The sequence below is a fragment of the Sorex fumeus genome, unplaced genomic scaffold (assembly GCF_029834395.1).
Source record: "Sorex fumeus unplaced genomic scaffold, SorFum_2.1 ptg000002l, whole genome shotgun sequence".
NCBI classification, from domain to species: domain Eukaryota; kingdom Metazoa; phylum Chordata; class Mammalia; order Eulipotyphla; family Soricidae; genus Sorex; species Sorex fumeus.
The window spans coordinates 32,213,339-32,234,097 of NW_026606059.1; the positions used below are offsets into that span (position 1 = coordinate 32,213,339).

The 20,759-nt window shown below is 38.1% G+C and overlaps 2 protein-coding genes across 2 annotated transcripts in view; both read left to right on the forward strand.

Moving 5' to 3' along the window:
- VCPIP1 (valosin containing protein interacting protein 1) overlaps nucleotides 1-11,891 on the forward strand; it is a 29,579-nt gene extending 17,688 nt beyond the window's left edge. The window contains exon 3 of the mRNA XM_056130793.1: nucleotides 6,388-11,891. Within this exon, the coding sequence (XP_055986768.1) occupies nucleotides 6,388-7,253 (866 nt within the window). The 3' untranslated portion in view covers nucleotides 7,254-11,891. The remainder of the gene's footprint in view (nucleotides 1-6,387) is intronic.
- A 6,447-nt stretch (nucleotides 11,892-18,338) lies between these two features.
- MYBL1 (MYB proto-oncogene like 1) overlaps nucleotides 18,339-20,759 on the forward strand; it is a 43,615-nt gene continuing 41,194 nt past the window's right edge. The window contains exon 1 of the mRNA XM_056109934.1: nucleotides 18,339-18,463. Coding sequence (XP_055965909.1) covers nucleotides 18,444-18,463 — 20 coding nt within the window. The 5' untranslated portion in view covers nucleotides 18,339-18,443. The remainder of the gene's footprint in view (nucleotides 18,464-20,759) is intronic.

The window sequence follows — 20,759 nt, forward strand, 5'->3', positions numbered from 1 at the left end:
CTACTGGGTATTAGTTTTGTAGAGTTTAGAGATGGCCAGAAAATTCAGAATACTTAACTGGGCAGTCTAGCCAGAGTCATGTCAACATCTATCAGGGTGTCAAGTGTGGCCACTGGGCCGTTTGTAGTGTGGGAACTTGGCCCACCCTCCTCCTGCAGGGTTCTACCACTGATCTCTTCCTGCTCCTCAATATAATTGGTGAACGACAGAGCAATATAATGAAGTTGGGAGATACTCTTTTCTCTCTATTTGGTTTTATAATTTTTTTTTAAGTTTGGTGGAGTTAATCAGTGATTTTTGCTTATAGTTTTTGGTGTTGTTCAGTTTGAAATTACAAATTTAATTTCTTTAAAGTACTATTTCAGGCTATCTTTTCCTTTTGTACTTTTTTGAATTAATCCACACAGTCACAGTCACAGTCCTCCCATTGTTCATTGATTTGCTCAAGCGGGCCCAGTAATGTCTCCATCATGAGACTTGTTGTTACTGTGTTTGGCGTATCGAATACGTCACGGGGAGCTTGCCAGGCTCTGCCGTGCGGGCGAGATACTCTCGTAGCTTGCCGGGCTCTCCGAGAGGGGTGGAGGAATCGAACTTGGGTCGACCAATGTTTGCTGCTTGTAAGGCAAACGCCCTACCGCTGTGCTATCGCTCCAGCCCTTGAATTAATCCAAGTTGTCAAATATATTATCAAGTTGCTTACAACATTCCCTTCCTGTATATATTTGTAAATCTTACAACTTTTTATTGCTGATAGTTCATCTTAAGGAAATAGCTTTAGATTTCAGAGCTTTTTTTGGGTTACTTTTCTGATTTCAGTTTTATGGATTTCTGTTCCTAATTTATGTTTAAATTGCATTTCCTAGTTTCTTTTAGTAGAACCTTAAAAATTATTGTTTATATTTTTTCTAGTATAAACATTCAAAGCTGTGAATTTCTTTGAAGATCTATTCATTTGTTTATGGTATCTATTTACTTGATTTTAGAAATTAGTATTTAACTGAATTGATTAGGGAGGGTCCATTAATTTGAAGGGGAGAATACTGTCTTTCATAAAACTTGAGAATAATTTCCCTTGAGCGATAGCACAGCGGTAGGGCCTTTGCCTTATAAGCGGCCAAGATGGCCGACCCGAGTTCGATTCCTCGGCTCCTCTCGGAGAGCCCGGCAAGCTACTGAGAGTATCTTGCCCCCGCGGCAGAGCCTGACAAGCTCCCCATGACATAGTCGATGACATAGTCCCCTACTGCTCCCCCCCCCCCCAAAAAAAAATAAAGAGGGAAAAAGAAAACCACAATGAGGTAGGTAGTACGTTATACTCACTGGCATGACCTAAAAAGTGAAAAATACTAAGAATTGTTGGCAAGGCTATTGAGAGATTGGAATCTCACACTATTTGTGGGAATAAAAATGATTTAGCCACTTGAAAAAATAGTCCAGCAGTTTCTCAAAAGATTAAACAGGGACTAAGGAGATAATTCCACTGATAGAGCACATGCTTGATTGTAGGACTGCATGCCTCCCATCCCTCCTCCTCCACCCCTGCACCACTGCTTGTAGCTGCTATTTAAAAAAAAAAAAAAATTAAGGTCTCTTAGTTCAGAGGACTGGAACGCATGCTTTGTTGCAGGAAACCCATTGACTTCCAGCACCGAATGGTCCCCCTGAGCAGTACTGGAAATGATTCTCAAGTCCCACTGGGTATCACCCAGAAGCAAAAATTGGTGGTGGAAAATGGGCACTGGTGGAGGGATGGGTACTCGAACATTGATGACTGAAATGCAAGCACAAAAGTTTGTAAGTCTGTAACTGTACCCCACGGTGATTTAGTAATAAAAATTTTTTAAAAAAATCCATCTAGATACTTTCTTTGGAGAAACACAGCAAACACGGTATTTACTCTAACACCCAGAAGTTCTACTCTTGGTAAATAAAGAAAAGTGAAAACTCGTACACAAAATATTACTAATACCATTTCTCAAATAGTCTTAAATTTGAAACAGCTCTAAATTGAAAGAAATAAAGTACTAGCCCATGCTATGTCTTAAATGAAACAGGAAAATATGTGCTATATGAAATCCAGTCACAAAAACTGTATTAATTCATTTATATAAAATGACACAGACTGGGCACACCTAGAAAAAGAGAATAAATCAGAAGTTGTATAGGACTGAGAGGAGGAAAAAGAAATAGCTGTGACTGCTAATGTACCAAGATTTCTTTCAGGGGTGATTGTGGTAATGATTACACAATTGAAAATACATAAAAATTCAGTTGTACACTTAAAATGGGTGAGGTGCATAGCAATCACATTTCAGCAGAACCATTTAGAACATTTTAGATGAGAGAGAGAGAGAGAGAGAGAGAAAGAGGAGAGAGGGAGAGCAAGAGAAAGGGAAAGGGAAAGAGAGAAAGAGAACTTGTGATAAGGCACCTGCCTTGCGTACGGCTCACCCAGCATCAATCTCTACCACCACTTGTGGTTTCACAAGCACCTTTAGGAGTTTCCCCCAGCCAAAAAGAGAATATCTGAGGTCAAAATTTAGTTCTATGACATGTGACTTGTTTGTTTAAGTGGATTTGATAGCCTCAGCCTTTTTGTGAAGATCAAATAAGATGGTGTACATAAAAGAGTAAATTTTTCTATTTGTATAATAACTACTAAGGTAGTATTTACTGCTTTTACTTTTCCAGCTATAATTTGAAGAATTAAAAATAATTTTTTCTTGTTAGTAAGGGAGTCACAACCAGCAGTCCTTGAAGGCTATTACTCCAATATCTTTGCTGAAAGTATCTCCTGGTAGTGCCTGGGGAAACTTATAGTGCTGAGGATCAACCCTAAAACTTTTTTTACTATAACATAGCTATTTGAAGTTAATTCATTTAAATAAAAAAGGTTTTATCCTTCAAAATCCAATTTCTTAGAATAAATACTGTGGTAAAGATTATTTTAAGACATGTTAACTTTACTGTCCTGTGGTCAAAGAATCAAAGCATATCAAACTTTTCTTAACCCTAACCGTAGACTTGTATCTTATCCAAATTGCAAAAGAACTTTCATCTTTTAATTTGCTGAAATTTATCAGCACTGTAGCACTGTCCTCCTGTTCATCTATTTGCTTGAGCGGGCACCAGTAACATCTCCATTGTGAGACTTGTTGTTACTGTTTTTGGCATATCGAATATGCCATGGGGAACTTGCCAGGCTCTGCCTTGCGGGTGGGATACTCTCGGTAGCTTGCCAGGCTCTCCGAGAGGGATGGAGGAATCGAACCCGGGACGGAGGAATCGAACCCGGGTCGGCCGCGTGCAAGGCAAATGCCCTACCTGCTGTGCGATCGCTCCAACAGATAGATTTATATGTACATTTTTATGGAATAGTACTCAGTATCACTAAACCTAGATTATTGTATTCCTGTATTTGCAGATTTTAAAAAATTCATTGGTTTAAAATGTAATGTTTCCCTGCAGTTACTTCTGGAGATAAGTGGAGAGATGAATAATCAATCTAGTTTAACTCTTGTCGAAGTATGTAGTACTATTCAGTTTTGTTTAGACATATTATAAAATGGCATTATATGCTATACTTTCTCTGTGACTTATGTAGCACTTTCAGATTCATTCATATTTGATGAATTCAACTATAGTTGCTTAATTTTTATTGCTGCATAGTATTAACACAATTCATCCTTTGTTCTCCTTACTCACTTTGGCTAGTTTCCCATTTTTTGATGTAAGAAAAATGTCACTATAAATATTTACATGCATGTCTTTTGATATGTGTATGTAATGAAATTGTTTATACGTGACATAGAAGTTTTAATATATCTGATTATTTTTATTTAAGAGACAATATATTTGTTATATATAACCTGATATAACTTAAACGAACCAATTCAATTGTTTGCATTCTTTTAAATACTATTTTTTAAAAAAAAATATTTTTAAAAGTGTTGGTTAGGGGGTGAAGGATTGAACCCAGACCCTTACTACACACAAGGCATGTGCACTACTATTAAGTCACATTCCCAGCCCATACATTGTTTAATACTGTAAAAAGTTTAGAAAATATCAAAATTGGAAACATCAGGCCAGAGTGATAGTACAGTGGGTAGGGTGTTTGCTTTGCATGCAGCCCACCCAGTTCGATCCCTGCCATCCCACATGGTCGGTCCAGAACAGGCAGAAGTGATTTTTGAGTGCAGAGCCAGGAGTAACCCTGAGCATTGCCAGGTGTGGCCCCACAACTGGGGGGTGGGGGAGGAAAAATAGTTAAAATTAAAAAATAACAATAAATGTTTTTGGTGTGATAATAATTATATGCTTAGATTTGCTTCCAACTATTTTATTATGATGCACATTTTACAGTATATCTGAGGCATAAGTTTCTTATTTATATCATTATTAATAGCTGTATATCTTTCATCATGTATATAAAACCATTATTTTTTTAACCATAGTTGTTGAAAGTTTAGATTGTTTCAGTGTTTCATTAAAATCATACTGTGATATGATTCTTTCCAGATATAGTGAAGGGAAAGCATTACAATAGCAACATAGGAACTTTGATAAACTCTTTTGCTCTAATAGAGGAATTAAAACTATTGACTTTTTTATTTATATTAGTCCTGTGGTACATTCTTTGCATGTTTTCTCATTTTTTTCCCTCAAATAATGAAATGAGTAGTATACTCATAGATATATTTATTTCATCATAATGGTCTGCTTGTATATTTTTCCTGGTAGCCCACATATTATTCATTCTCTCCCTCTCTTAATTTCTATGACACTTACTGAATTTGTAATTAATTTGCTTTAGCCTTTATATTTTGTTATAAAGACACCCATATATACCATATATTATTTATTTTTCTTTTACTAGAGACAGTCTCGTTTCATAAAAGTTGAGGACCACTGTTGTTACATGTACCTTAAGTATGCTTACAGTGACAACTTTAAAATATAAGGATATTGGATGGTTTACATATATTTTTTTATACTCAGATTTTTAAAAGAGGGAAATTTTTAGGGTATTACCATCGTTTAGCACAGTGGGTAGGGCATTTGCCTTGTACGCAGCCGGCCCGGCTGAATGGGTTCGATTCTTCAGCCCCTCTCAGAGAGCCCAGCAAGCTACTGAGAGTATCTTGCCCGCATGGTAAAGCCTGGCAAGCTACTTGTGACATATTCAATATGCCAAACACAGTAACAAGTCTCACTATGGAGACGTTACTGGACCCGCTCGAGTAAATTGATGAACAACGAACGGGAGGACAGTGACAGTGACCATCGTTTAAATACTGTTAATGGTAGAATTTCATACTTAACATTGCAACACCTCACCCTCTATCAGAGTGTCTCCTTCCCTTCACTGTTGTCCCAATGTCATCCAATAAAATTCTGTCCCACTCTCACCTCCGACCCCCACCATGATAAACTTTTTACTGAAGATAGGTTTTAAGTTTCTGTTGCTTTGGGGCATGTTATGCCCCGCCTATATTTCTTTATTTCCCACAAATGAAAGAGATCATTCTGTGAGATCATTAAAAATCTTGTATGTATATAATTCATTCTCTTTAACTGGAAAACAAAGAAACAAAGAGAAGCCTATTTTAACGTTTTTCTTGACTACTGCTTTATTAGTTGATGGTAAGAAGTAAATTACAATGGGACTTTTGAAGAGCATATAAAGCCTGGCTTCTTTTGGTACTACTGACTTAGCAGAGAGGAATAACCAAGTATGAGTTCTCACTTATACTGATAGCACATGCATTAATCTTAGCTTTCCTAAATGTGTCCCCATAATCACTACTTTAACTGTAAAGTACTTTATTTTGAAAAATTATCTATAAAACAGAAAACTTTTATTTTGTTACTGTTTAATTTATTTTATTTTGTTACTGTTTAATTTTATTTTGTTACTGTTTAATTTGCTCCGCTCGAGCAAATCGACGATCAATGGGAGGGCCTTTACCTTTACCTTACCTTTTACTGTTTAATTTATGGGAATCACTTAATTTTTAATTCAGCAGTCTGCAACAAGTTTGTGCCCTCATGAGTATTTTTGCAAGTTTATACTTAAAATTTAGTAAGTGATAGTATATTTTCTTTCTGTTATACATTGTTTTCCTCATAGCTAGTAGTTTGCTTCAAGCCATTCTCCTAACTTTGTAATAGGTTAATGGTCTAGTTTTAGAAACATTCCTTGAAGAACACTTTCAAGCCTATGGTGGTGTTTCTTTTTTACAATAATATTAAATTTTGTTAATAAATATAATGAATTCTTTTGTAAATTTGCTTTTAAAAGTTTAAAAATCACTTTCAACAATAATTGATTTTACTTTTAAAGTATGATTTTTATGTTAAATATCTGTTTCCCTTCTTTAGGTATGGTTGATGGCAAGCACTGTACTTTTCCACATCTACCTGGCAAAACATTTGTCTATAATGCATCTGAAGATAGACTGGAGTTGTGTGTGGATGCTGCAGGACATTTTCCCATCGGTCCTGATGTTGAAGATTTAGTGAAGGAGGCTTTAAGTCAGGTTCGAGCAGAGGCTACTACAAGAAGTAGGGAGTCAAGTCCCTCACATGGGCTGTTGAAACTAGGGAGTGGTGGAGTAGTGAAAAAGAAATCTGAGCAATTTCATAATGTAACTGCCTTTCAGGGAAAGGGGCATTCTCTAGGAACTGCATCCAGTAGCCCCCACCTTGATCCAAGAGCTAGGGAAACTACAGTTGTGAGAAAGCATAACACAGGGACTGACTTTAGTAGTTCTATTAAAACAGAGCCTCCTGCATACACCTCTGCTCCTAGTAACAGTGAGCTTATTCGAATAGCTCCTGGAGTAGTTACAATGAGAGACAGTAGGCAGCTTGATCCTGATCTAATTGAGGCCCAGCGAAAAAAGTTGCAGGAAATGGTTTCTTCTATTCAGGCTTCAATGGACAAGCACATGCGGGATCAAAGTACAGAACAGGCACCATCTGATCTTCCTCAAAGGAAAGTAGATGTCAGCTCTTCTGTGAAGTCTGGAAGTCTTCAGCCTGGTTTGCCTGAATCTTTCTCTTTAACTGGTGGCACTGAAAATTTGAATACAGAAACAACTGATAGCTGTGTGGCAGCAGCACTAGGATCAGCATTCGCCACAAGATCAAAAGCACAAAAGGGAAATTCTGTGGAGGAACCCGAAGAGATGGATAGTCAAGACGCTGAGATGACAAACACAACTGAGCCAATGGATCACTCTTGATTAAATTTGAGGCTAATAAAGGCAGAGTGTTTATTGTGAATATGTAATATTTGTTGGCTGGGCCACATACTTGATTAGTCATTAAAAATCTTGTACCGTATATAATTCAAAGATTATATCTTGTTATTCAGTGCATGATAGCAAGTGTGTGATTGGCAATAGCTTTTTTAATATACTGCTGCCCGGGCTGGCTCTGAAGTCTTACCAATTAGTTACTAGGTTTGCTAAAGTGAAATTTCTTCCATATATATATAGTTCATTGGAAGTTCTTTGTAATTTTAGTTCTCTGAAAGTCTTAATGTTTCAAATATGAAAATTTTCTTGCTAAATATGTTTGATTTATTGAAAAGGCTAGAGCTGGGGGAGAAACGAGATTTTTGCTAATGTTGATGTCATCAATGTAACCATCCCACATATTTACTAAAATGTTAAATGATTTTTCAACTTGAAGGTTATCGGAACTAAATTGGACCTAAATTTTTTTTAAAATGAGTTATCAGACACTAGGATCCTTACTTTTTCATGATAGTAGACACATGTATAGAAATATGTTTTCTTGGTGAAAAAGCTTGAGAACAGAGTGCAATGATAAAATACTTTGTTGATTTGAGCAAGATTAGAGGAAATATATCTACTACAGTGATAACGTCAATGTGATTTAGTTATGTTGCTCTCTACGCCAACAAAGCCAGTTGTGTGCTCTGTTGTTGATATATGTTACCATTATTTTTTTTAATCCTGGTCTGGTCTTGAACCAAGGAATTATTTTCTTTAATCTTGCAGAAAAATTGCAAAATGTGATAGAAAATTAAAAGATAATGGTAGCAATAGTTAATCTCTAATTTCCAAAGCTTGTCAGATTCAGAAAGAATTTATATATAAAAATTTATCTTTTTTGAATAAGTTACATTGTTCTATAACTTGATCAGTGGTATTTAAGCTTGTATATGCTAAGTGTCTTTGGGCCCCTTTGAACCAAAACTGTTTCCTTTTTCTCCTTATTCCATAAGATTTTCCTTAATTGTTGGGATCACTTGAATTTTGATGCAAATTTTACTGCACATACCCTGATCAGCTGGGCATTTGCTTAAATAGTGTATTCATCCCATTTTTAATGCCAGTTTACTCAAGAAGCAGCTTTTGTTCTTTTTCCTTAAAGATGAAGAATATTTATCCTGAGATTGGTATTGCACTATTTTATCGTATTCTGAAAATTTGTAATTTCAAATGTACAGTTCAGTCCACCTTTTCCCTCTGTTCACTAAAATTAAGTTGAATTTGAATGGATGAAAGATAAAATGTATGTTAATACAATCTCTTATGTATAGCACTCAAAGCCTGGCTGTCTCTGATTGCACATGTAATAGTTGCAGAACCTGTAGCAGATGCAGAACTGTATTTGCATTCTACGAAAATGTACATCAGAAAGTATGTTTTTATTAGGTGTTTATAAATTGCAACCTGTTGATTCAGAAGGAGTATGAAAAGTACTGTTACACTTGTATTTCTAAGGAAGGGCGATTTCTATTTTCTTTCTATGAAAATATCTGTAACTGTAACATTTATTAAAATAACTAGTACATTTTGAATAAGGAAAGACTAGAGAATCTAGACACTTTGCAAGTGATATTGAGCAAGATATGTAGTTGGGTTAGTTTTATCACATCACATTTTAAGCCATATTTTATCTCCATTCTTCTAAATTTACTTTCAGGTATCTTTATATTAAAAAAATAGGAAATTTTAGAACTTCTATATTGTACCTTAGAACTGCAGCTGCCAAATAATACTTCCCATTTAAATTAGCATAGGTAGTTTCTGTGTGTTAACTAAAAATTAAAAATATCACTAACCACTAAATTATTCTTGGCTTTTTCAGCCACTTTTATTTTTTTAAGCTTAAATGAAGGAGAACTTTCATAAATGAATGCAATGCTTTGCTTCCAGATAAATGATATGATCACCTTTTTTAAACAAATATTTTCTTCACCTGTGGCTTGGTATGTTTGGTTAATAATTGATAAATATACGCACCGCATAAAACAAAAATATCAGAAACAAGTTATTTTCCTATGATGTTAAGTATTTGCATTTAGTCAAATTATAATGCACCTAGAACATTTAAACGATGGACTTAAACTTTGACAGTATAACTTCTCTTGCCACAGCAATGCCTCTAAGAAGCCAGTTAGATATAAATTTTACAATAGCAGTTTGGGTTCTCCTTTGATGAGGAATTAAAGGATTGACTCTGGGAAATAGTTTTAAATTAAAATTATTTAAGATCAGCTGAAATTTGGCTAGGGTAACTAGTGGTTTATGAGAAGTGGACCAGGTAATATCTTCAGAAAGAAGCTTTAGAATAAAATTTAAGTTGTTAAATACTGTTCTCTGTCCTTCCACTTATCAGAATCAAATACCTGACTATAGGATAATTATTTTTGGTACTATCACTTGTGGTTATAACAACTTTGAATCCAAACTAGTTATCAGTTAAAATTTTTTTTTAGTCTTAGCAATAACATAATTCAGTTTTATTATTCAGTTATATTTACAGTACTTGAAAATTGAATAAAAATTATAAACTTTTTTTACTAATCTATTTTAAAATTAATCTTACCAAGTTTGAGTTGATGACCCAACACTGGGTAGACTTAAGATGGTGTATATCTGTAATACAAGCAAAGTAAAACTGGTTGGAATTGTTGAAAATAAGACACTGCCAAATACTATGAACCAAAATATAACTAATTTGAAGGGACTGGTTATTCAGGACCTAGTTAAAGAGTACACCTAGGGGTCAGAGAGATAGTACAGAGGGTAAGGTGCTTGCCTTGCATGTAGCCAACCTAGGTTTAATTCCCCAGCACTGTATATTGTCTCCTAGCCCCATCAACAGTGATGCCTGAGCACTGCCAGGTGTGACCCAAAAACCAAAAAAAAGTAAAACAAAAAAAAAAAATAAGAGCAAGCCTAAAATCATTCCTTCTGCCCCTTTTGTACGTTTTCATTTTGTTTCAGGTCTTTTATTTGGAAATGAGATACTCAGCAAATGCTTTTGACTGTGAAACTGCATTATTTTTTTCTAGTGATAATAGTGGTATTTCATTTGGTTTTTACAATCAAGCCTATTGCTTGCATTTAAGATATCAATCTAAAATGCATTTTGTTATTGCTAGCCACAAGTCCATATTGCCATATTTAAATAACTTCATTGAAAATAAGTCAGTTTTTACATATGGTCTCTTACCTCAGGGAAGATCATTTGCTAGTAACTCATATATTTAATGACAGGTTTTTGAAATTGTACTAACATCACATGTTAGTAAATACAAAATTTATAACAGTATTATTTTATTTTATGTAGTTACCTTCTAATACCGGCTGCTAGTGAATATTTCACTTAAATTTAGACCTCACTAACAACTAACCTCTAGGTATAAAACTTGACTTTTGTCATAGATAGAATTGACCAATATAAGAGACAATGTTACAAAATGTTTCAGAATATCAATATAATTTTTGTCTTCATTTTTCAACAGTCATTTTAATTGACAAAATACTGAGAGCAGATTTTGAGAGTTTCATGGTTCTCGCAGTAAGTTTTCATGTTAGGATGTTCATAAAAACCTTTGCAAAGTTGGATTAAACTTCACTCATTTATTATAAATTTTAGATGATCTTTTATAACAGTGCAATATATACTCTAAGTTGGGTAGACATAACACATTTCAAGTTACATAATTTGACAGAACTACAGCCAAAAGTTTCTTCACAATCTATACAATAAATTTTAAAACCAGAACTGTTCACTTGAAAACATACCATAGTAGAATGTTTACCTAAGAAATAACAGGGAAGCTATAGCACCAATGTTAAGACTTAGAGTTAATTGTAAGTTCTGCCATTCTTAATTCTTTGAGATGCTAAGTGTTTCAATATTAAATGATACTAAAATCGTGAAAATTTTAATGTGTTCCAAAATAGAAATTGTAAAAATTGTGAATTATTGGAGAAAATGCCATTGTATATCTGACATTTTTAAAAATTATGGAGTCTACATGCTTTTGTAGTATAATATTATTACAATGATTATTCTCTTGTACAAGAAAAGGAAAATAGTAAAAAAAAAGTTCTAGTTGATGCTATCTGCTTGTGAGTATCAATTTCTTAGTATTTTAAACTTTAAGATACTGCATTTTTATTTAGAATGCACAAGTCCCTGAGCCTTTAAGCCTGTGGTGGAGCAATAAGAGACTGAAAAGTTTACTGATATTTTCAGGTTTATTTGATTTTAAGAATTAGACCAAGAACTGGCAGTCTACTTTTTTGGAGGGAAATGCTACTTAGAATATATTAAAGAAAAAAGTAATAGTGTAAATATTTAGAAAAAATTTAAGTAGCAAGTGCTTGAACTGCTCAATAAAATATAGTATGGATGTTACGTCATTCCTAAGGCACTGGCTGGTACCCTTTATTTTCTGATTTTGTGATTACTGTATATATTTTTGAGTAATAATTGGTAATAGTGTATTATAACAGTATATAGTGTTTCACAGCACACCTTACTGTACAGTATTTGAAATTTTTTTATATCAAAAATAAAACTAAGTTAATGCATATTGATTTTCCCCTCAACTTCTCCATGTTAGCTTTTTAAACATTTTTTTATTCTTTGATTTCTGAATTATATCTAAATATTATAATGCATGAAAATATAGTTTGGTTTTATAAAGGAATTTCTAGTGAAATTTTTTATTTCAAATTTCTTTAAATGCTGTATTTTTTTTTTTTTACAATACAATAGAGCCAGTTATATCCAATGTTAGGTGAAATTAAGCTAATCAGAAAAGAGTAAGTAAGTTTTCTTTAGATACGCTACATAATTGCATCATGTAATACCTACTGTTTAAAAGATAAACACATTCTAGTAAAGAATTTGGTTCTTTATTATATGCTGGTGTTTCAAAAAATACTGATTATGAGGAAATGAGAAATACAGGAAACAACTAATTACATTTGTATAATTTAGCAATCAATATGTTTTAAACTGTATATACAATATATGGTTAATGAATATGGCTAATATATCCATTTTGTTGACTGACTTAACTGAGCAATTAGTATATAGCATTAGACACTAGACTCTGTAACTGAGTTGGCACACCACTGATCTTTAATGTTTCAGTTTCCAGAGAGGAAGATACTGACTTACAGTTCTTGGTGGTGGTGGGGATTAAATGAGTTAACATATAAAGCAGTGCCTGACAAATAGCACTCCACTGTCTGCTATTACTGTCATTTATATTTTAAAATAATTAGTAGAGTTTTGTTACCATTTAAATGGGATAGATTAGATCACACTTTGTATCTATGTTAAAACATGCTTTATTGGGACCGATTTGGGCCACAGGGATAGGACAGCGGGAGCACTTATCATGCATATGGTGGACCCAGGTTTGATCCCTGGCATCATATATAATCCCTTGAGCATTGCCAGGTATGATACCTGAGCACAAAGCCAGGAGAAAGTTCTAGCACTGCTGGGTGTGGCCCCAAACCAAAATAATATAACATGCTTTGTTTGTAAGGTATAGTTAAACACTGGTTGTATGCACTACTAGGTGTGACCGCAAAACTGAAAGAATAAATAAAGCATACTTTATAAGATGTGATAAGTAAGTTAAAAAACTGTTCAAATTTGCAAAAGCTTGATGATTACACTCAACACTGAAAGTCTAAACACTAATAATTGTCTTGTAACTAACTTGCTTTGTGATCTGTGAGAAGGCCTTCGTTTTATTATAACCTTTGTTCAACATCTGATCTATTCACTATGTCATTTAGCTCTCACTGAGGCAGAAAGAAGATGGGATAAATGACATGGGTATAGGCCATTTCAAAGAGTCTTTTTTTTCTTTGTTTGCTTTTTTTTTTTTCAGCTCATAACTTTGAAAGATGAGGTACCATCTCCTTTGCCCCAAAGAGCAGATCGGCCTACTAAAAGCAGAGGGATTCCCTTTGTTCAGTGAGTCTTTGTTGCAGTACAGATCCACTAAGTGCACCTGACATCCACATGAGCCCATCACATTACTGGACTATTGGAATTATGGGGCAAGAGAAAATGATAAAAATATTCCAATATTCGTGATGCTTACTGTGCCACTGTAGTAATAATCCTTCATTTCTGAGTTTAGCTTTTGGTATCTGTGCCAGCCTTTATGAAACAGTTACAAATTAACTTAGTGTAAATAGTGTAAACATAAGGTAAAATCAAATCTCGTATCTGGCCGTTACCTGATCACATGTCATATATGAAGGGATATCCATTTATGCCCTGTAACCTTTGTCAACTGTCTTGTTTTGCCAATGAAAACTTTTATCTGCTCATATGTATTTCATCCTTAGGGGGAAAAATCCTAGTATTTTTCTCCTGTTTGTTGTCTTGCTTCTTCGTGATCCATAATGCATGTCAGCTGAGATTGTCGCTGTCCTTACTGGATTTAAATTTCCATGAAGGACGTTTTATTTATTGATTTATTGATTGATTGATTGCTTTTTGGGTCACACTCAGCGATGCACAGGGGCCATTCCTGGCTCTGTACTCAGGAATTACTCCTGGCGGTGCGCAGGGGACCATATGGGATGTTGGGATTCGAACCTGGGTTGGCTGCGTACAAGGCAAACGCCTTACCTGCTGTGCTATCACTCCAGCCCCAGGACTTTTTTTAAACTTCTGAATTTCAAAACCTAACTTCATTGCAAAAATAATGTCTTACAGTTGAAGGTCAATATTGATACACTACCATAGTGGTTGTAGATTTACTCAATATGGAGCTCAAGCACCAAAAGTATCCATCTACTGATGACCCTTTCCTACTTTAATAGATTCTTTTTATATGGTAAAAGGTATGAGCTATGAAAATTAAAATTTTAAGTCTGATTTTAGTATTTTTAAAATCTCTGCCTTTGTTGGTATTGCTGTTTGCAATGACAGTGATGGACACATACACAACTGGCTGTGATATTCATGGGAGAGATAATCACGTTTTGGTGCTCACACAACGGGCCAAAGTGCTCACCAAGTTCTCCTTCAGTTGTAGTGCTTGCACTCATCCTCGCCAGAGTTGCACTTACTAGAGACATGCAGGTTACAGTTGTGGTGCTTACTAGAAGTAACTGTGATGCTTATATACTTGCTTGCCAGGGATTGACCTTCCTGATCTCAGCACTTTTACATCTGTTGTAGTGATCACTGGGGATCACATCCCAGAATAACTTTTTTGTTTTGTTTTGGGGTTACACATAAAGGTTTTCAGGGGCTACCCCTAGCTCCTGGAAGTGGCTGGGGGATTATCTGGAATGCCAAAATTTGAACCAGACTTGACTACATGCGCACATAGTAAGCATCTTATCCCCTGTACTCCGTTGTACTTCCCATCAAAAGCAGTCAGGCAGGAATCTCTGTTCTTTTTCAACCGGTTGATTGAATGAGGCCCATCTATTTCAGAGAAGACAATCTGTTTTACCCAGTATACCCATCCAAATGTTAACTCATCCTGACACGCCCTCATATACACCACCCAAATGTTCGACCAAATGTTTGTTTGCTCTCTGGTCAAATCAAGATTATAGTCTGTTGTTCCTGAGTGAGATGAGAGCTTGAATTGATCCACTGGGAGTGGGGCTGGAGGACATCGGATAACGGAAAAAAGTAAAATGGTCAACCAACATTCAGGTTCTTATTTGTGAGACTGGATGGCATTACAGTTTGGAATTGCATATAAATGTTGATGGATGTGACCATCGTTTTCATATGTTGAAATGGGATGTTTAAAGTTCCCAGATAGAAAGTGATTCAGTTCAGAAAAGGTGTTAAAACTTAGGGCCAGAAAATATAGAGTTCAATGGGCTGGTGTATATACTTTGTGCACCAGAAGCCCAGGCTCAATCCCTAGCACCACATAGTCCCCCAAGCACCCCTGGGCTCAATGTCCAAGATCTGGGAATAGTCCCAAAAACACTGGGTATGTGCCCCCTCAAAAGAAAATTGAAGTAAACACTGCAAGATACAGGATATGACTGAATAGGAGTGAATGAGAAAAAAAAAAAGAGATTGTCTTTGACAAAGTGGAAGATGATAAAATTGGTGAAAAGTTTATAGTTTAAGGGAAAAAAGCACATATATCTTGGAAGATGTTATGTTTCCCACAGATGAGTAATAATTCTGCTTTTTTTTGCTATTTGTTTTTCTCTTTTTTAACACCCTTATTACTCTTATGACCTTGTATTCCTAGTTTTCAGTTTAAACCCTCAATAGGCTCATTTGCAATATTTTTTTAAGTGTGGAATTCTGAGCTGTATAAGGGATCACTTTTTTGAAGAAAAAAAACACTACCAAAAGTGTTAACATTTTTTGAGAAGGTGCATTATACATTCCCATTGCTCTAACAGATTTAGTGGCTTAAAACCAAAAAACCGACAAAAAAAAAAACCAGTATTCCTCAGAATTCAGTTCCCTTATAGTGTAAAAATCTGAGGAGCTTTAACAGTTTATTAAAACTAAATTGTAAAGGTTATGAGGGAAATATGTGACAATATTAAATATTAAAAAATATTTACTTTTTTCCGTTATCCGATGTCCTCCAGCTCCACTCCCAGTGGATCAATTAAGGGTCTGGAGTTGTTTCTGAGTGCAGAACCAGGAGTAATGTGCCCTAAGAACCTCCAGGTGTGGCCCCCAAACCAAAAAACCAACTGAACAAAAAAGAATATTTTTTAGTTTTCAGTTTTTAAGAGTTTTTAGTTTTTAGTTGTTACAAATAAAGCAATTATAAGCACTTATTTTCTGAAATGGCTTTTCCATTTACATTCCTCCCAGGGATGTATGAAAGTTTAAGTTGTTCGTTCAGCGTCTTCATCTCTACCAACATATATGCAATCATTTTTTTCTTCTCATTATAATATATGTGAAGTATTATTTTAGTGTTTTTTAATTTGCATTTCTCAATGGTTAATGATGTGGAACCCCTTTTCATATGGCTTATTTACCTTTTTTTGGTTGTCTATTCTTTTGACCGTTTTTATTATTTTTTCTCATTATTAACTTTTGAGAGTTCTTTATATGGCTGAATAAAAATTCTCATTAAATATTTTGCTTAAAACTCCATCCAACTCTTTATGTGTAGTCAAATTACCAAAGTACTTTGTGTATTTTGTTCTTAATAACTTAAACAAATGAATTGGAATGTTATCTTTCTGAGGGATTATGCTTATATATCTACCAGTAACATGAGGATTTAGTTTACTGTCAAAATCGAAAAAACTTTCCTTCAAGTTCTAAAAAGGCAGTCTATATAATATAAAACTGTTTATAGCTTAAAATATAGCAGAGGCTCTGATTCCTGTTAGAATATAAATAAGCATAGTAATTATAACACAGGAGTAATTTTAAGTGTCAAAAACCATTACTTTATAATTTAGTAATAATAATAATAATGTTTTTAAAAGTAACTAGCCAGATACTAAGAAATGGCTTAAAAGTTGTTTCATCTTCCCAGAACCCATGCCTTGAGAAAAAGGAAGTATAAAAAAGCCTGCTTTGAAGGTATTATCTGCAAGCTCTTAATTTATATATGCACCTGCAACTTCTGATTTGCAAAAATTGATGCGTAAAACTTAAAAATAGCAAAATGTAGATTTGTTACGATTTAATGAGTGCTTCAATGCTCTATGCAGTAGAGCATATTACCTTGCAAATTTGGATCTTGTACCATTCATCTACTTTAATGCAAGCTGAACTGAGCAGTTTGGAGCTATCATATTTGAAACCTCTAGAATGGTTACTGTGCATCCCGCTGTCCCCTCTTCCCCCCAACCCCCCAGCCCCCGCCACACCTCTTCCCCAATCTCCCGAGGAAACTACTTTGTGCTCATTTTTCTGGGCGATATACTAGTCTGTCCCAGTTTTTCTGCGCTGCTCTCTCGGATCAAGCTTCCACGCACGTTTCTAGTAGAGCAGAATAAACTCTGAAAACCGACCGCAGTACTGAATTATTTCCCTTTTATGTTCCAAATACGTCGCTAGCTAAAGACTTTCGTTATTATTTTAATACCTGTCACAAGAATATCCCCTGGTCATTCTTGTCAGTTTCCTGTCAGTCTCTGCCGTACAGTAGCTACAAAGTATGGGCAAACAGAACAAAACAACTTTTTTCCCCCTGAAATAATAACGGCCGCGCAAATGTTATGGTTAGATTTGTGTCAATTCGAAGACGGCGCCTCCTACCCGGCGAGGCGGGAAGACGTCCGCGGCGTGGAGAGCCGTGGCGGAGAGCAGGAGGCAGGGACAGGCGTAGGGACCTCTCAACCCCTCGGGACCCTCTCCACGCGCCACTTCCGGGCCCTTCACGCCGCGAGCGCTAGAACTCGTTTTCCCGGCACGCCCCGCGCGGTCCTCGGCGTCGTCCCCCCCCCCTCCCCCACCCCCGGCCCCGCGTGGTGCGGCGCTCAGCGCCGTCCCGGGTCACGGCCAGCCCGGGGAACCTCGCCCGCGGGCCCCACCCACCAGCTTCCCGGCTCCTTCCCCGACTCCCGCGAGTTCCAGTCGAGTCTTCCAGCTCCCCAGCCCCGCCCCTCGTCGCGCGCGCTCTCCCCGCCCCGCCCCCGTCCCCCCCGCGAGCGGCCGCGACAGCCAATGAGGTTGGGGGCCGCGTGCGCAGATTCAAACGGCGGCTCTCGAGGGAGGCTGGGCGCGAGATTCGGCGGTGCGGACAAAACCCTGCAGGAGGCTGCGAGCGCTGCACAGCTGCTCGCTGCGGGGAGAGGGCGGGGGCGGGCGGCCGCGGGGAGAGCCGTGCTGGGACCGCTGCGCGGAGGCTGAACGGAGGCGGGAGGGACTCGCGGAGGGCGGGAGCGCGCTCCCTGACATGTTGGGGCATTTTTGACCTGGCCTGGGCCGGGACGAGGAGCCGTGCCGCGCATCGGGGCGCGGGGGGCGGGTCGCCGTCCGCCGGTCCATCCCTCCGTGCTGCCCGGGGCCGGGACGTGCGTTCCGCGCTCGGGTCTCGCCTGAGCGAGGGAGCGGGTCGAGTGACGGGGAGGGTCGCGGGGGGGAGAAGCAGCATTCGCCTGAGGCGGGAGGAGGCTGCGCTGCATCCCCGCCCAGCCTGCCTATGCGGTTCTTGAAGGATGGCGAAGAGGTCGCGCAGGTGGGTGTGACATTCCTTTCGCCCTGCGCCCCTGGGTCCGCCTGGGCTCCGATTCTCCGTCTGTCGCGGCTGCTTCTCCCAACCAGGCCCCTCTCCCGGGTCCGGCCGGGGCTTTCCCCTGCCCTCAGCTCCGCAGCCGCGTCGGTCACACAGGCCGGAGCGGCGGTCGCGACGGTGCGGAGAGTCGGGGAGGGGACCCGTGTGTTTCCGACGCAGAAAGTGAGTAACTGCGACCCAGGTTGCTCATTTTGACTGGACTCCCCCGCCGGTCTAGACGCTTTGACTTCTCACAGCCGCTTCTGGACTGAAGGTTTCTTGCCAGGGCCACTCGCGGGGTGGACGGGAGCTTGGGGGTGGGGGTGGGGTGGGGACAGGCCACGCAGATGAAAACGATCGTGTCCTGCCTGGACCGATTGGAAAGAGTTGAGAGGGACTTTTCCGTTTTGCTCTTTCTCCCCCCCTCAGTGACCGTCCCGGTGACAGGAGGAACTCGGATGTGCCTGGGCGGGGATCCCCCCTCTGCCATCATCGCGGCCCCGAAAGGTTTGGGAAACCCTGTGAGGAATGGCAGAGACGGGAGAGGACCTTTGGCAATTTTTCTCTGTTGGCTGTTCTTGACGCAACAGCTTTGTGGCAGGTCCAGATACTCATTTTTCTCCCTTTAGTCTCTTCAGGGGAAGCTGTTACACTGTCACAACCTGCCAGGAGTTTGATCCTAAAATAAAAACAATGTATTTGATTCACTTTTGAGCGTTTGTGTTTGGCGCTGTATCTAAGTTGGGCACTGAGGGCGGGCGTTCCCGTGGGATTGGTTCCTGAAGATGTAAGCGGATTCATGCCTACGTCTGATTCTTATTTGGAGGTCACTAAAGTAGCTGCCCCTGACTCGCATATGGCGTTCATTTGTCAATATTAACTGTTACCTAAAATATCTGTTTGGTAGGGTTTCCAGATTATTGTATTGATCTCGACCCACAGCCTCAGAGCCTTTTGTTTGCTTTGGTTTGGTTTTTTTGGTCACACAGGGCTGTGCTCAGGGCCACATTGGGCAGTGCCCGGATTGAACTGGGGTTGTCCACATCCAAGGCAAGATCTTAATCCCTCTATTAATCTCTGCCTATCAAAGTCTTAACTGGAAGTTGAAATTCATTCATTGCAGACATGTCAGGCTTGTCAAAACTACACATAATGTTTAGTTTCAGCATCACCAGTGTGTAAGGTTTTGTTTGTTTGCTTTAGACACTGGCATAAAATAATTCCATATTAATAGTCAAGTTCCTCTGGGCTTATTTTTAGTCAATAATATAGGTCAAACTTTTGAGGTGGCACAGTTGTGTACACACACACACACACACACACACACACACACTGCCTAGAATTGAGACTGCTTTGTTGCTTTGTTTTGTTTTAGGAGAGTGGGCATTCCTGCCAGTGGTTAGGGCTTACTCCTGGCTCTGCTCTCTGGGATCACTCCTGGCAGGGCTCAGGGCACCATATGCAGTGCACGGAAACCCACTCAACCCCATCCAGGCAGCACTTTAAGGGCTGTGCTTACTCTGCCCCTTGAATGATGTTTTTAATCTTGACACTATTGGTATTTTGGGTCAAATAATCAAGTTGTCCTGTGCTTGGTAGGGTGTTTAGCACCCTCCCTAGCTTCTTTGTGGTAACTGCTAGCAACACTCCACTGCCCCCAGGTGTGACAATCAGAAATGACTTCTGATATTAGCAAATGACTCTTAGGGTCAAAATCTCCCAGCCAGGATCACTGCTTTTGATGGTCAGAATGGGTTTAGAAAAAACATAATAAAACCTTCTATAATTATAATTGCTAAATTATTGACTTAGGCCTATTCTTTGGAATTAACTACAATTTTTTTTAAATATGCCAGGTGACAAGTCAGTGTTACTTCAGTAACAAATTTGTTTTGCTTATTGTATGGCATTATTTGCTTATCAATATTGGTGTTAATCATATCTGCAGAAGCTTTTTTTTCTGAATTAAATAATGTTTTTGTTATCAGGCCATCATATGCTGTGTTCAGGGATACTCCTGGCTCTATGCTCAGGAATCACTCCTAGCATTGCTCAGGGGACCATATGGGTGTTGTGGGTTGAATTCTGGTTATCCACATGCAAGGCAAGGCAAAAACATTACCGCCATTCCATTTCTCCAGCCCGCATTTCAATAGTTTCTTGATTAATGCTGTCATCAGCATTTAGTTAGGGTCCTACGTGAATGCTTAAATGTCAGATCCCTGCCTTCTCTAACTGGTTTTCTTTCTGTTCATTAAAA